Here is a 16152-nt window from a genome sequence, read left to right as displayed (position 1 = left end):
ATTGAATACTATGTCAAGTTGATTATCAATCTATCATATATGTTGTTTATGTTCTTGCATGCTCTCCGTTGCTAGTAGAGGCTCTAGCCAAGTTGATACTTGTAACTCCAAGAGGGAGTATTTATCTCGATAGTGGGTTCATGCCTCCATTGAATCTGGGACAGTGACAGAAAGTTCTAAGGTTGTGGATGTGCTGTTGCCACTAGGGATAAAACATCGATGCTTTGTCTAAGGATATTTGTGTTGATTACATTACGCACCATACTTAATGCAATTGTCTGTTGTTTAGAACTTAATACCGGAAGGGGTTCGGATGATAACCTGAAAGTGGACTATTTAGGCATAGATGCATGCTGGATAGCGGTCTATGTACTTTGTCGTAATGCCCTGATTAAATCTCATAGTACTCATCATGATATATGTATGTGCATTGTTATGCCTTCTTTATTTGTCAATTGCCCAACCGTAATTCGTTCACCCAACATGCTATTTATCTTATGGGAGAGACACCTCTATTGAACTGTGGACCCCGGTCCATTCTTTACATCTGAAATACAATCTACTGCAATTGTTCTTTACCGTTCTTCGCAAACAAACATCATCTTCCACACTATACATCTAATCCTTTGTTACAGCAAGCCGGTGAGATTGACAACCTCACTGTTACGTTGGAGCAAAGTACTTTGATTGTGTTGTGCAGGTTCCACGTTGGCGCCGGAATCCTGGTGTTGCGCCGCACTACACTTCGCCGCCATCAACCTTCAACGTGCTTCTTGGCTCCTACTGGTTCGATAAACCTTGGTTTCTTACTGAGAGAAACTTGCTTCTATACGCATCATACCTTCCACTTGGGGTTCCCAACGGACGTGTGCTTTACGCGTATCAAGGAGGAGCGCCTAGTCGCGCTCCGGCACTAGGCGGAGCTGCAGGCCGCTGCGGCAGAGCAGCGGCAGAAGGAGGCAGCGCGGCTGGCACGCCTGCAGGCCGGTGAGCCCTACGGACCCGCACTCCGCCTGGGAAAGGGCGCAGTGGTCGCCCTGGCCGGAGTCCCCGGCTCCCTCTGGCGTGTCCAGCCGGAACAGCGCGTCGCCGCCGGGCGGCGTCGTCCTCATCGACGGCGATGACGACGAGTACTACTGGGAGTAGGGTGGTGCACCGGCGGCCATCGCATCCCAAACCCTGGAGTAGGGTTTCATCATTTTTTTAGTTTAAAGCCCATATAGGGCTTTCTTTTGTGTAAAAATTGCCCAAAATAGGGGGCTAAGTTAAATGAACTTTAGTTTAAATTTAATTTGTAATTGTTTTTGTTTTGCCTTTTTTTATATTTATTTTTGTTATAATTCACATTTGGGATGCGTCCGCGCGATGGGGGCAAAGCGCGACCCAAACGGACCGACCGCAGAGTCCGCCGGTCCACGTGTTCACGCGGCCACCAAAACGGTCCCATCCAGACTGGCCAACGCGTCCGATTTGATCGCCGCGTTGGAGATGCCCTTACCTCTGGCAGGTGCGGCGATGATTTTGACCACCACCTTACCGCTCCAGCCTGGAGCAGTATGAGCTTGCCGCTTCGGCCTCAAGCGGTGGTGTAATTTTCTTGAAAAACTACATATATCATTTCCAAAATTTGAGAAAAAATATTAGAAAAATCTATGGTTTTCATCATTGCCATAGTGCCTTGCTAACCAGAGGGCTACATGTATCATCACGGCTACACTTATATCGAGCTTAAAGCTGCAGCTGTACATCGATCATCAGATACACGTTTGCATTACAAATAACATGGGTTCAGGGCCACAAGTACATAATAAGGTCCTTGAGATCTTCGCCGTCTGAGAAGTCGTTGTCATCGTCTCGTGCGCCATGCTTTGCTATCTCATGTATACCAGCCTTTGATGTAATTCTGTTTACAGCCATACACTATTGCTGTTGCAACTTTTGAACTACTTTACAAGCATTACAGCTTCTGACTTAACTAATTGTTACAGAGGCCATGGACATACCCAACCACGTAATTATGAGCAGACTTAACCCTCGAAGGTAACTCAGGGATTTGATAAACTGCAAACCAAAACACACATTTGCGCAAGGTAAGAGCAGAACCACATCATGATCTCAAAAAGAGGAATATAACTCGCTGAATTATTATTACACAAAAGGGTTCTACAGTGCCCAGATCACATGGTGGATGACAGTAACGATACAATGATATCTTTGGATGATAACGGAAGGATACATCACAGCTGAACTAATAACTGTGTTCTTAGATGGACGATCGTAGACAAATGACAAGGGTTCATGACCACAAGTCCATGAACATTTCCTTGAGATCCTCGACGCCGGAGAAGTCCACGTCTTTGAATACATTGTCCCGTGCTTTGTCGCAACTTGCTCGGGCGTTGGCCCTGTCAGCCAAGAAGTCGTCGTCCACCTCGACGTATCCATGCTTGCGGTACTGGCTGCGGACCCAGGCCTGGTGTTCGGAGAAGTCCTCCTCAATTTGAATGAAGACCCGTGCAGCGATGTAACTGCGGGACATCTCCTCCGCCGGAGGCCACAGGTCACGGCGCAGGCGTCTCAGGGCCCTGACTTCAGGCCGGACGCGATGGTCAGGTTCAAAGGCCTCCTGGGCGAGGATCCAAGCAACCTCCTTCTGCGGCAGCCGGGTCATCTTTTTCGCCGGAGCCTCCTCGCCTTTGGCCACCGTCGCCGCCTGCACCTTGCTTTTCTTGGTGATGCGTGGCTCCGGCGGGCACTCGTCGCCGGCCGACACCGCCTCCTCTGACTTCCTTTTCGTGGTGGTGCACGGCTTCAGCGGACAATCCTTGCCGGCCGCCGCTTTCTTGGCTGCAATCTCGTCCGCCGACATGTTGCGCCGATGGTATGAACCCTCCACGCGGGCCATCGGTTAAGCTGATCTTCTGCGCCTCTTCCGCCTTACTCAGGACGCCGCGAGATCTCAAATTGGGGAAGCAGCTGATGGTGATGGTGGCCTGGTGGGGTGTCGAGATTATAAAGCAAGAACCTTTTTCTTTGGCGCGCAGGTGTGGATGTCGACCCGGAGCGGGACTCGGATCGGAGACAGGATCGACTGATCCACTGTTTTCTTCCGTGTGTGGGTTCGGAATTTGGAGAGGAAATTGCAAGGACCAGCAACTCTTGGGGAGGATGTTGCACAGACAAATCACTTAAATTTTTTGTTGCGCAAACCAGTGCTTCTTTGAGAGAATATTGCAGAGAGCTCTAATGACCGCTTAACAGGACATCCAATTATTCGGTTTCACTTAATCGGCTGACCTAACGTGAACCTAATCTTAATAGAGTAGGGATTATTTACTCTAAAACTTCCATGCTCGCTTTATTTAAAAATTAAAATGATAAAAAAATTCATGAGTTTTATGAATTGCAAAATAAATTGGGACATACCCAATGCTATATATCCTACAAACGTCTAAACTGGGACTGCTCATGCCTTCGCTGTCATCACTGAACGATGTAGTCCTTGCGTCCGCCGCCATGGGAGGCCCTAGCCGCTCCCAGTGAAGGTGGAGCTCGACGCGGACTCCATTGACGACACATACCAAGCCTACGTCGTGGACTCGCCACTGTGGGCGAGGTGGTTCGAGACCGAACACAAGGAGCGGTGTGCTAGCATTGAGGCGAACCTTGAGGACCTCGACGATGACGACATGGACTACGAGGCGTACGGTCCGTTATGCAGCGGCTATTAGAGATGACCTAATAAGATACAGAAATGCACTTTTGATCCCCAGTGCATATGCTCCCTTTACGTAAAAAAATGAATTAAAAAATATTAAAAAGTTTGAAGATTTTTTTTAGCTTATATATCTCCACATTCTATGTCCTCGCTTACGGCTCCATAGTAAAATGATATTTCTTTATGGCATTTGTCTGTCTTTTTTGCACAAGCCACGTAACAATCCATTTTTTTTTTCCTCAAATGACTTCGTGAACACGTACGACGTGGAGACGTATGCGCAACATTTTGTTTTGAATTTTTTTGATATTTTTAAATATGTTTGAAATGCATTTTAAATAATGGAATCATATGCATCAGGAGCAAAAGCACCATGTCCTAATAAGATAGGCCTTTCTTATCATATACTACTATATTAACCATATAACCGGATCCTTACAGCTGCTTGCAACGATTAGAACTAGAGTCGCTGGTCTGTGCAAAATTAAACTTGAGTCACTGGTTTGCGCAAAATCTGCCCCAAGGATTGCTGGTATACGCAATTTTCTCGAATTTGGACGAACCCGTCTCGGACTCGGAGGTCCTCTGCAGGCCTGGCTCACAAACGCCATGGGTCCACGTACTATTTTTTTCTTAATATAAATGGGCCACGTACTAATTGTGTACGTGATCTGAGTGCGTTATTTTGACATGGATGCGGGCTCGGGGCTATCCTCACGGGTCGATTTCGACAAATTTAATCCTTTTTCAAAAAGATCAGCAAAATTTGATCTTTTTTAAAAAAATTCAATCTTTTTAGTAGCGTCTTTCCTTCAGACACTACTTTCTTCATGGTAGCGCCCATAGGGATGGCGCTGAACATCTACCAGCATGGCAAGGGGGCTCGCGATTCGCGTCCTCAACTCCGTTGACAAGGGCGCTAACCTTTTAAAGTTTATCTTCCTTCACATGGCCAATGATAATTTTATTAGCCTCTAGATTTAGTATTAGACATTGGCCCTGTTTTTGCTAGTTAGAGTTATGGTATGCGACTATGATTTGGTGTCAATCTTGCCATGTGTAGGTGGATCTTGGTATTGTTATTGTCGTTTTCAAATGTATAATATATTTATAGATCTACTTAATCATAGATCTAGTTAATATTATTTCTATATCTAGGAAAACTTGGCATGTGAAGATTATAATTAATATATTTATTTTGATGCATTTGATTTTTATAATTATTTTGTAGATGGCAAGACTTATTGTTGTCATTATTGTTCGCTTATCTTAGTTTTCAAACATTGTTGTAGGCAATTTGGTTCGCTTATTGTTCTCATTATTGTTTGCTTATCTTAATTTTCGAATATCGTTCACAGTAACTTTATTTTGAAATTTGTTGTAGGTATGGCGTCGTTCGGTTCGAAGGAGAAACTGATGAAGTGGAAGCACACTGCTGACCTTTGGCCATCCAATTTTCCCAAGAGACGGAACGGGTTTGTTGTTGGTGTGGTGACCTTTGTGTCTCCAAGCAATATGATTAGTGGGATGAAAAATACGGAAGGAGGTTTTGGATGTGTTCTAACTATGCACATGACAAGGCTAAACCAAGAAACCCAGGTGACTACCGGCCGGTATGTGTCTCCACTTGTAATGAATATTTGTTGAGTGCTTGACATTAATAATATTAAATGTGTATTTGCAATCTTCTCCACCTCTTTGTGAATTCATGAAGTTGATAGAGTTGGAGAAATATAGATATCACAAGGACACTACAACATACTCGGTTTTTGCTAAAGATTTTACCTTGTCAGTGAATGTCAAAATACCGTCACGGGCACGTGATACTGACAGTTTTGAAATCCATGGTGAACATCGCATCACAGATGGCCTGGCTGACGGTTGAGCATGCTGTCATGGATCCGTGATGGCTGAGTCCAAGCCCAAAATCCAGCTAGCCCAACTCGTTGTGACGGAAATTACCGTCATGTGTCGGTTGTCTTGACTGTCAACCACCGCGTCAGGTGTGTTGGGACAATGATTGTACTGTCAGGATCATGAATGACCTGTCAGGCCAATGATTAAGTTGTCAGTACGGTCGACACTAAGGTTTATCGTCTAGCCTAATTTGGCACGCCAGGTGGAAAGCCATTCACGAAAATGTCTTTCAGGGTCCTTTGTCTGCGCATTATTTTGTGCAGATTTGAAGAAGCAAGAAAAGAAAGCCCTTCCTATGGCTGTCACAGCTGTTGCACCTTGTTGGATCCCACCTCCGCAAGGTCATGTGAAGATCAATGTCTACGCTGGTGTGGGTAAAAAGAATGGGCAAGGGACAGTGGATGTGATCGCTAGAAGTGCTCAAAGAGAGTATATGGGATCATCATCACTTGTGTTCCCTGACAGCACTGACCCGGAGACCCTGGAGATGCTTGCATGCCGAGAGGCGTGTGCTCTGGCTGGCGATCTCTCTCTGAGGTGGGTTCGGGTGGCAACCGACTGCTCCAACATGGTGAGAGGTTTGGAGAGGGGCACTATGGGAGCTTACGCTCACATAGTTTGAGAAATCGTGGAGGTGAAGAAGAATTTCCAGGAGCTGGTCTTCATCCACGAAGGACGGGAGTTCGAACAAGGAGGCGCATGCTTTAGCGAGAAGCGCTATCTACGATGAACCAGGCCGCCGTGTGTGGCTCAATGGACCGCCTGAGGGTTTTTGTAGAAATATTCTAGCCGATTGTAACGAACCTATGATCGTCGAGCAGCGATTTCTGACGCACTCTTTTCCTTACCAGGGTACCGAAGGGGACTGGAAAGTTTTTAATGAGGCGGCTCGCGTACCTAATAAAGTGTGTTTTCCATAAAAAAATGTATTCTTCTGTCGGTTCTTTTGGTATCTCTTCCCTAATATCATAGTTCTGCCAGGTTTTCTCGGGTTTTAAACATGTCGATCTTTGAAAATGTTTAATATAGAAAATTATTCAAATTTATAAAATTTTCAGTTTTTTGAAAATGTTTTCAAATTCAAAAATGGTTCCATAGTTCGGTTCCTAGGCGGACGGTGCCATGGTGCCACTGCCGCTAGGGGCATGCTTCCTTCATAGCGCGGACACGTCGACCGGTGGTAGCACAGGGAATAACTCACTAGATCCACCAGCTGGACAAGCCAAGAGACCACGACCGGGTTGCTTCCGACATCCTCCGGCAGGAAGTGCAGCAGGGCGTCAGTGGCCGCGGGCGCAACCCCCCTAGACCGAGAAGCTCGGGAGGGAGAGGCGGTTTCTCGCTAGCCACCTCGACCTGGCCACGTGGAGCCACCCCTCCTGGAAGGGCTGCTGGCCCGCCGTCGTCTGACAAGGGAACGTGTGCGAGGGCCCATCTTCCATCGGTAGTGGGGCTGATGCACGATACGTGGTTGGAACCAAGCGCCGCATGAACCACTCCACATGGCCCTCCTCGATGGGGCCACCCTTCCTCCGCGCCAACATGCGCGAGGAAGGCATGGATCTTGCGAAACCAGTAGGTCACCCACCTTGCTTGCGCCCCTGATGGCGTGTGCTTGATGGAAGCGGTTGGTAAACCCCAAGTGGAAGGTATGATGAGCACAGCGGCATGTTTTCCCTCAGTAAGAAACCAAGGTTTAATTGACCAGTAGGAGAAAGGCATGACATTTGAAGGTGTTACTGGCTGACTATTGGCAGGGCGCACTACCGACGTCAGCAACAACGTGGAACCTGCACACAACACAACCAAAATACTTTACCCCAACTTACAGTGAGGTTGTCAATCTCACCGGTTTAATGAACACAAAGGATTAGACGTATCGAGTGGAAAGAAATGTTTGCAGTAATTAAAGAGAACAGAGCTTACAGAAAGTAAACAGAACAGGGTTGCAGTGGATGAATTTATTAGTGTAAAGGAAAGGACCGGGGTCCATAGTTCACTAGAGGTGTCTCTCCATAATGATAAATAGCATGCTGGGTGAACGAATTACAGCTGGGCAATTGAAACAATACCGACCATACATGAAAAGATGATTACTATGAGATTCGTTTGGGCATTACAACATAATACATAGACCGTAAACCAACTGCATCTATGGCTAATAATCCACCTTCCGGTTATCGTCCGAACCCCTTTTAGTATTAATTTGCAAGCAATAGATTATCACATTAAGAAATGTGTGTAAAGTAAATAATAGAATTATCCTTGGATAAAACATTGTTATTTTCTCCCTGGTAGCAACAATACATCTACAATTTTAGAAGTTATTGTCTTTCTTCTAGAAAAATAGAGGCATGAACCTACTATCGAGCATAAATACCCACCCTTGGAGTCACAAGCATCTACTTGGCCAGAGTATCTACTAGCAACGGAGAGCATGCAAGATCACAAATAACATATGACATGAATATATAATCGATCTCAACATAGTATACAATATTTATCAGATCCCAGCAAACACAACATGTAGCATTACATAAGGATGATCTTGATCATGTAGGGCAGCTCACAAGATCTAAACATGAGGCACAAATTGGAGAAGACAACCATCTAGCTACTGCTATGGACCCATAGTCTAGGGATGAAGTACTCACACATCACTTCGGAGGCAGGCATGGCGATGTAGATGCTTCCGGCGATGATTCCCCCACCCCCGGCAGGGTGCCGGGAAGAGCTTCAGAACCCTCCCGAGATGGGTTCTGCAATGGCAGCCGCGACAGAACTTTCGTGCATGGAGGCTCGGGTATTAAGGGTTTTCTCGCGATCGTGATTAAATAGGCGGAGGGGCGATGTCGGTGGAGGCCAGGGTGGCCCACACCACCCCTAGGCGTGGGCCAGGGCTATGCCGTGCCTAGGGCTGGCGTGGCCGCCCTACTGCCCCCTTCGAATCCCCTTTGGACTCTGTATTCGTTACAGAAAATATTGACTTCCGCTTTTGTTTCGTCCAATTCCGAGAATATTTTATGTACAAATTTTCTGAAATACAAACCATGAAAAAACGGGGAACTGGCATGGTGGCATCTTGTTAATAGGTTAGTGCCGGAAAATGTATAAAAGTGCAACGAAGTATGAGCAAACATATATGAATTGGTGTAAAACAAGCATGGAACATCAAAAATTATAGATACGTTTGAAACGTATCACCCCTACCTGGCGCGCCAGATGTCGTGTCGTGGATTGCGACACCAGAAATGGGACTCCCCTATTGGTTCGGGGGGGGGGGGGGAGCAGAGCACAATCAGATCTATCGACGATCGAGACGAAGCTCACAATCACACAGATACACATGTTTTTTTACCCAGGTTCAGGCCGCTATGTGCGAAACCCTACGTCCTGCAACTAAGTTGTATATGCTGGTTATTCTCCAATATAGTGTTTGTTCCCGAGGAAGGAGATAACGGTTCCTTTCCCTACAAGCCTCCCCTTTCTCCCGCAGTCAGGGCCTCATTTTATATTGATATGGGGACACCACAAGATGCTGCGAGGACACATGGTCCATGGTGTGCCGCGTAGCCGAAACGTGGCTAGTGCGATATGACGTGCTGAGGGAGAAACCGCTTTGGTCTTGTTCGCCGATCTGGTCCTTGGGTTTCTCACCGGGTTGTATTGTGATCTTGATGTTCCCCCGCGCAAGGAGCCTTCCCCGGGGAGCGCTTGGGGGGCCTGATCCCAGACGGGCCATGGTCACCCCTTCCCCACGGATCCGACATCATCTTCAACACCCGTCGTTGTGTGTTCAACGAGTCTCCAGTGAGGGGAGCCTCATGAAGGGGAGAGAGAGAGAGGGTGCCATAGGGCAAGGAGTATCCGGGACGGGGTCACACGAGTTACCCAGCTTTAGACCTCACAACAGCGGGACAACATGTGAGCGATTACAATGAGTTGTCTCTTGCCGCAAGGGCTCTGTGGATTCGGCTTATAAAGGCTCCGGATCCAGGGTTACAGGGATAGAGATCTAGCCGGATACGACTAAGCCTAGATTACGAACGTGATTCCTTGTCTTGCGCGTCACGGATTTGACCGCCTTTCACCATGGGCCAGATCCGATAGCTTCGTCTCGAGGCCGGATCCTACCGCCGGATTCTCCAGTAACTGCGCGGCCCGGTGGGTTGTATGCCTCCCCACCATCTTTGGGCCACCCGGGCTTACCGAAATTAGAACCCTATCATGGTACACCTAGTTGGTATATCCCCAATAGTAGCCCCCGAAGTTCTTCAAGATTCGTCATTCCAACGTCCAACTTTCGCTCCACTTTAATCCAGAGAGAATCTCGAAGAGCTTCCAAATAAATCTGCCTCCGCGACACCACCGTGGGGCCAGCGGCGTCGGGAGGCCGGACCCGGGTGAGATCTGCCTTCGCAGGCATCGGAGACACCATCACCATCAGGCATGTCGTCTACGCCGGTAACATCCCCATCGTCCCCAACGACTAGTAATGGGTTTCCACCAAGGAGAACTTCATCCACTATTCTGTCATCCCCATCGGCGGAATTCAGATCTTCATCGGCGAAACTAGCTGCTCCGCTAGGTTTGCCAGATCAAGCGCCACACGGACCGCTGTTGAGCAGGGACGTTCATGGAAGATCGATCTGGACAGGACCCACCTTTGGCCGGATCCTCCACAGATCAAAATTAAGGCCCACCCAAACCACTACTCTGGTGAACAGGACGGTGGAAGAAGAATGCAGATTCGCCTAGCGATAGGAGCTTAGGGCATCTCCAATGCGGCGACCCATCCCGCGCCTGCGCATCCGGATGGGTCCAAACGGACAAAACCGCGGCCCAACACGGCCACGCATCGCAAATGCGGATGGCCACGGTGTCCGGGACAACCCAAACCCGGCCCAAATCTGGGGCAGGTTTGCATGGCCACGGATGGCACGCGGCGTCCTCGCGTGTCTGCCTAGTCCGCGTGTCTAGCCACCTGTCGGTGCCCCAATCCTATTAAATGTGGATTGGGGAGGGGGACTGTCCCTATCCAGTCCCCACTCTCCACTCCGGCCGCACGAGCTCGACCTTCCGCACCACCATGGCCCCGAAGCAAGAGTTCGAGCCGTCCGCCAATGACCACGAGGCCGGCAGCAGCCAACGAGGCACGCCGGTGGCGTTCGCTGCCGGCTCCCATCCGCGACGAGATCTACGTTGATGTCTACGCTTGCTTCTATTCCTGTAGACAGTGTTGGGCCTCCAAGAGCAGAGGTTTGTAGAACAGCAGCAAGTTTCCCTTAAGTGAATCACCCAAGGTTTATCGAACTCAGGGAGGTAGAGGTCAGAGATATCCCTCTCAAGCAACCCTGCAATTAAGATACAAGAAGTCTCTTGTGTCCCTAACACACCTAATACACTTGTCAGATGTATAGGTGCACTAGTTCGGCGAAGAGATAGTGAAATACAGGTATAATGGATGATTGTAAGTAGTAATTGCAATCTGAAATAAAGATGGCAGCAAGCAAACATGTAACATAACTTGTTGGAAACGGTGTTTCAATGCTTAGAAACAAGGCCTAGGGATCCTACTTTCACTAGTGGACACTCTCAACATTGCAATCATAATTGAATATAAATAAGCACTTCATCATACTACTCTCCGGTTGAATAAAGAACTCAAATTCATTGGGCAAGTGTGCACACCTCAAAGGCGTATTCCCAAGTACTAATAAACACCCCACACCGTCACCGTGAGCATTCATAGGAGGTACTAACACACCACAATTCATAAGGGAGTTACACACGGCGCACACACTGTCACCATTACACCGAGGTCACAGTAACTCCAAAGTTCACATAATAAAACACTTGAATATCATATGACATCTAGATTGCAAGCCTATGATCACATAGATGAACAAATAATTAGTAGTCTCAAACACTCTCTTGTTGGATAACAAACACCATTCATTGCGTAGGGCTACAAGAGCACACCTCAAGCCAGAGTAAACAAGCTCCACAACATCCGGAGTTCATATTAAAGTAACCTCTAGAGTGCATAATAGACAAGAGTAACATCTACATATTCATAAAGATCACACCATGGGAGAGAGAGATGAACCACATAGCTACCGGTAGAGCCCTCAGCCTCGGGGGAGAACTACTCCCTCCTCATCATGGGAGACAGCAACGGCGATGAAGATGACGGTGGTGTCGATGGAGATGGATTCCGGGGGCACTTCCCCGTCCCGGTGGCGTGCCGGAACAGAGACTTCTGTCCCTCGAACTTGGCTTCGCGATGGCGGCGGCTGCGTAACTTTTCTCGTCTTGTGGCTTATCTCTTTAGGGTTTTCACATTTGGGAGCATATATAGGCGAAGGGCGATGTCGGTGGAGTCCCGAGGTGGGCTCCCCACCAGGTGGCGCGGCCAGGGTGGCCCACGCCCCCTATGGTGTGGGATCCTCGTGGCCCTCCTTCGTCTCTCCTTCGGACTCCGTGAAGCCCCCTGGAAAAATAGGCTTTTGTTTCGTCCAATTCCGAGAATATTTCTGTGTAAGATTTCTGAAACCAAAAACAGCAGAAAACAGGAACTGGCACTTCGGCATCTTGTTAATAGGTTAGTTCCGGAAAATGCATAAAAACATTATAAAGTGTGAGAAAAACATGTAGGTATTGTCATAAAACTAGCATGGAACATAAGAAATTATAGATACGTTGGAGACGTATCAAGCATCCCCAAGCTTAGTTCCTACTCGCCCTCGAGTAGGTAAGCGATAACAAGGATAATTTCTGAAGTGACATGCTACTATCATAATCTTGATCAATACTATTGTAAAGCATATGAGATGAATGAAGTGATTCAAAGCAATGGTAAAGACAATGATTAAACAACTGAATCATATAGCAAAGACTTTTCATGAATAGTACTTTCAAGACAAGCATCAATAAGACTTGCATAGGAGTTAACTCATAAAGCAATACATTCTTAGTAGGAAGGTTTGAAGCAACACAAAGGATGATTAAGTTTCAGCAGTTGCTTTCAACTTTCAACATGTATATCTCATGGATAATTGTCAACATAAAGCAATATAACAAGTGCAATAGGTAAACATGTAAGAATCAATGCACATAGTTGACACAAGTGTTTGCCTCTAAAATAGAAGGAAGTAGGTAAACTGACTCAACATAAAGTAAAAGAATTGCCCTTCGCAGAGGGAAGCATGGATTACTATTTTTGTGCTAGAGCTTTTATTTTGAAAACATAGAAACAATTTTGTCAACGGTAGTAATAATTCATATGTGTTATGCATAAGACATCCAATAAGTTGCAAGCCTCATGCATAGAATACCAATAGTGCTCGCACCTTGTCCTAATTAGCTTGGATTTACATGGATTATCATTGCATAACATATGTTTCAACCAAGTGTCACAAAGGGGTACCTCTATGCCGCCTGTACAAAGGTCCAAGGAGATAAATCGCATTTGATTTCTCATTTTTGATAGATCTCAACTAAGGACATCCATACCGGGACAACATAGAAAATAGATAATGGACTCCTCTTTAATGCATAAGCATTCAACAACAGATAATATTCTCATAAGAGATTGAGGATTAATGTCCAAACTGAAACTTCCACCATGATACATGGCTTTAGTTAGCGGCCCAATGTTCTTCTCTAACAATATGCATACTCAAACCATTTGATTATGATCAATCACACTTACTTCAGACAAGACGAACATGCATAGCAACTCACATGATATTCAACAAAAAGTGTAATAGTTGATGGCGTCCCCAGAAACATGGTTACCTCTCAACAAGCAACTTATAAGAAATAAGATACATAAGCGACATATTCATTACCACAATAGTTTTTAAGCTATTTTCCCATGAGCTATGTATTGCAAAGACAAAGAATGAAATTTTAAAGGTAGCACTCAAGTAATTTACTTTGGAATGGCAGAGAAATACCACATAGTAGGTAGGTATGGTGGACACAAATGGCATAGGTTTTGGCTCAAGGTTTTGGATGCACGAGAAGAATTCCCTCTCAGTACAAGGCTTTGGCTAGCAAGGTTGTTTGAAGCAAACACAAGTATGAACCGTTCAGCAAAACTTACATAAGAGCATATTGCAAGCATTATAAGACTCTACACTGTCTTCCTTGTTGTTTAAACACTTCACCAGAAAATATCTAGACTTTAGAGAGACCAATCATGCAAACCAAATTTCAACAAGCTCTATGGTAGTTCTTCATTAATAGGTGCAAAGTACATGATGCAAGAGCTTAAACATGATCTATTTGAGCACAACAATTGCCAAGTATCAAATTATTCAAGACAATATACCATTTACCACATGAAGCATTTTCTGTTTCCAACCAAATAGCAATTAATGCAGCAGCTTTTAACTTTCGCCATGAACATTAAAAGTAAAACTAAGAACACAAGTGTTCATATGAAAAAGCGGAGCGTGTCTCTCTCCCACATAAGCATGAATTTATTCAGAGAATGAAAATATCAAAACGAAAATAAAAGCACACAGACGCTCCAAGTAAAGTACATAAAATGTGACGGAATAAAAAATATAGTTTCACTAGAGGTGACCTGATAACTTGTCGATGAAGAAGGGGATGCCTTAGGCATCACCAAGCTTAGATGCTTGAGTATTCTTGAAATATGCAAGGATGAACCACGGGGGCATCCCCGAGCTTAGACTTTTCACTCTTCTTAATCATATTGTATCATCCTCCTCTCTTGATCATTGAAAACTTCCTCCACACCAAACTCGAAGCAAACTCATTAGAGGGTTAGTGCATGATCAAAAATTCACATGTTCAGCAAGGACACAATCATTCTTAACACTTCTGGACATTACCCAAAGCTACTTAAAGTTAATGGAACAAAGAAATCCATTCAACATATCAAAAGAGGCAATGTGAAATAAAAGGCAGAATCTGTCAAAACAGAACAGTCTGTAAAGACGAATTTTTTAGAGGCACTTAACAGGCTCAGATAAAAAAGCTCAAAACTAATGAAAGTTGCGTACATATCTGAGGATCACGCATGTAAATTGGCAGATTTTTTTGATTCTTCTACAGAGAGATCTACTCAAATTCATGACAGGTAGAAATCTGTTTCTGCGCAGCAATCCAAATCTAGTATCAACTTTACTATTAGAGACTTTACTTGGCACAACAACGCAATAAAGTAAAGATAAGAAGAGGTTGCTACAGTAGTAACAACTTCCAAGACACAACAAAACAGTAGCAAAATAAAACATGGGTCATCTCCCAAGAAGTGCTTTCTTTATAGCCATTAAGATGGGCTCAGTAATTTTAATGATACTCACGCAAGAAATAAGAGTTGAAGTAAAAGAGAGCATCAAGAAGCAAATTCAAAACACATTTACGCCTAACCCACTTCCTATGAAAAGGAATCTTGTAAATAAACAAGTCATGTAAGCATAATGCAACAAGCATAGAAAGGCAACACAAGCGCAACTTCGAGATTCTCAACATAAAGAGGGGAAACTTAATATTATTAAGATGCATAACCATGTTTCCCTCTCTCATAATAAATTTCAGTAGCATCATTGATGAAATCCACAATATACCCATCACTTAAAACATTCTTATCATGGTTCATATGCATAAAAGTATTACTCTCCACATAAGCATAGTCATTACTATCAATTGTAGTGGGAGCAAATTCAATAAAATAGCTATCATTATTATTCTCATCACCATAATCATCATATATAGGAGGCATATTGTAATCATAATTAATTTTCTCCTCAATAGTAGGTGGACTGAAAATATCATATTCATCATTATAATCATCATAAATTGCAGGCATGGTATAATCATAATAACCTTTATCCTCCATAGTAGGTGGCACCAAAATACCACTATCATTATAATCATCATAAATGGGAGGCAAAGTATCATCAAAGAAAATTTTCTCCTCAAAACTTGGGGGACTAAAAATATCATGCTCCTCAAAACCAGCTTCCCCAAGCTTAGAATTTTCCATAGCATTAGCAACAATGGTGTTCAAAGCATTCATACTAATAACATTGCCATTAGCATGCATATAAAGTTCCATAGGTTTTTTAATTTTCTCTTCAAACACCTAATGTCCTAAATCAAGATAAATACTATAAAGATCTCTTATATTTTTGTTGTTTTCCATTAAGCCTAACTAGTGAAAATAAAAACAAGAAACAAAAAGATATAATTGCAGGATCTAAAGGAAATACCTTCGAGCACTCACACACCGGCAACAGTGCTAGGAAATAGCTTAGTAGTCGGAGGATGTGAATACCTTTTACCTTACCTCCCCGGCAACGGCGCCAGAAAATAGCTTGATATCTACGCACGCTTCTATTCCTGTAGACAGTGTTGGGCCTCCAAGAGCAGAGGTTTGTAGAACAACAAAGCAAGTTTCCCTTAAGTGAATCACCCAAGGTTTATCGAACTCAGGGAGGTAGAGGTCAGAGATATCCCTCTCAAGCAACCCTGCAATT

The 16152-nt window shown here is 44.9% G+C and overlaps 1 protein-coding gene across 1 annotated transcript; it reads right to left on the bottom strand.

Moving 5' to 3' along the window:
• Positions 1-2146: 2146 nt before the first annotated feature.
• On the bottom strand, positions 2147-3240 carry LOC127312268 (uncharacterized). Its single transcript, XM_051342819.2, has one exon. The coding sequence runs from the start codon at positions 2903-2905 to the stop codon at positions 2297-2299; it is 609 nt and encodes a 202-aa protein (XP_051198779.2). The 5' UTR covers positions 2906-3240; the 3' UTR covers positions 2147-2296.
• Between the last annotated feature and the right edge of the window lie 12912 nt (positions 3241-16152).

Source organism: Lolium perenne, chromosome 7, assembly GCF_019359855.2.
Source record: "Lolium perenne isolate Kyuss_39 chromosome 7, Kyuss_2.0, whole genome shotgun sequence".
NCBI lineage: Eukaryota > Viridiplantae > Streptophyta > Magnoliopsida > Poales > Poaceae > Lolium > Lolium perenne.
Note: the sequence above shows the minus strand (reverse complement) of the source record. Positions and strands in the feature narration are given on the sequence as shown.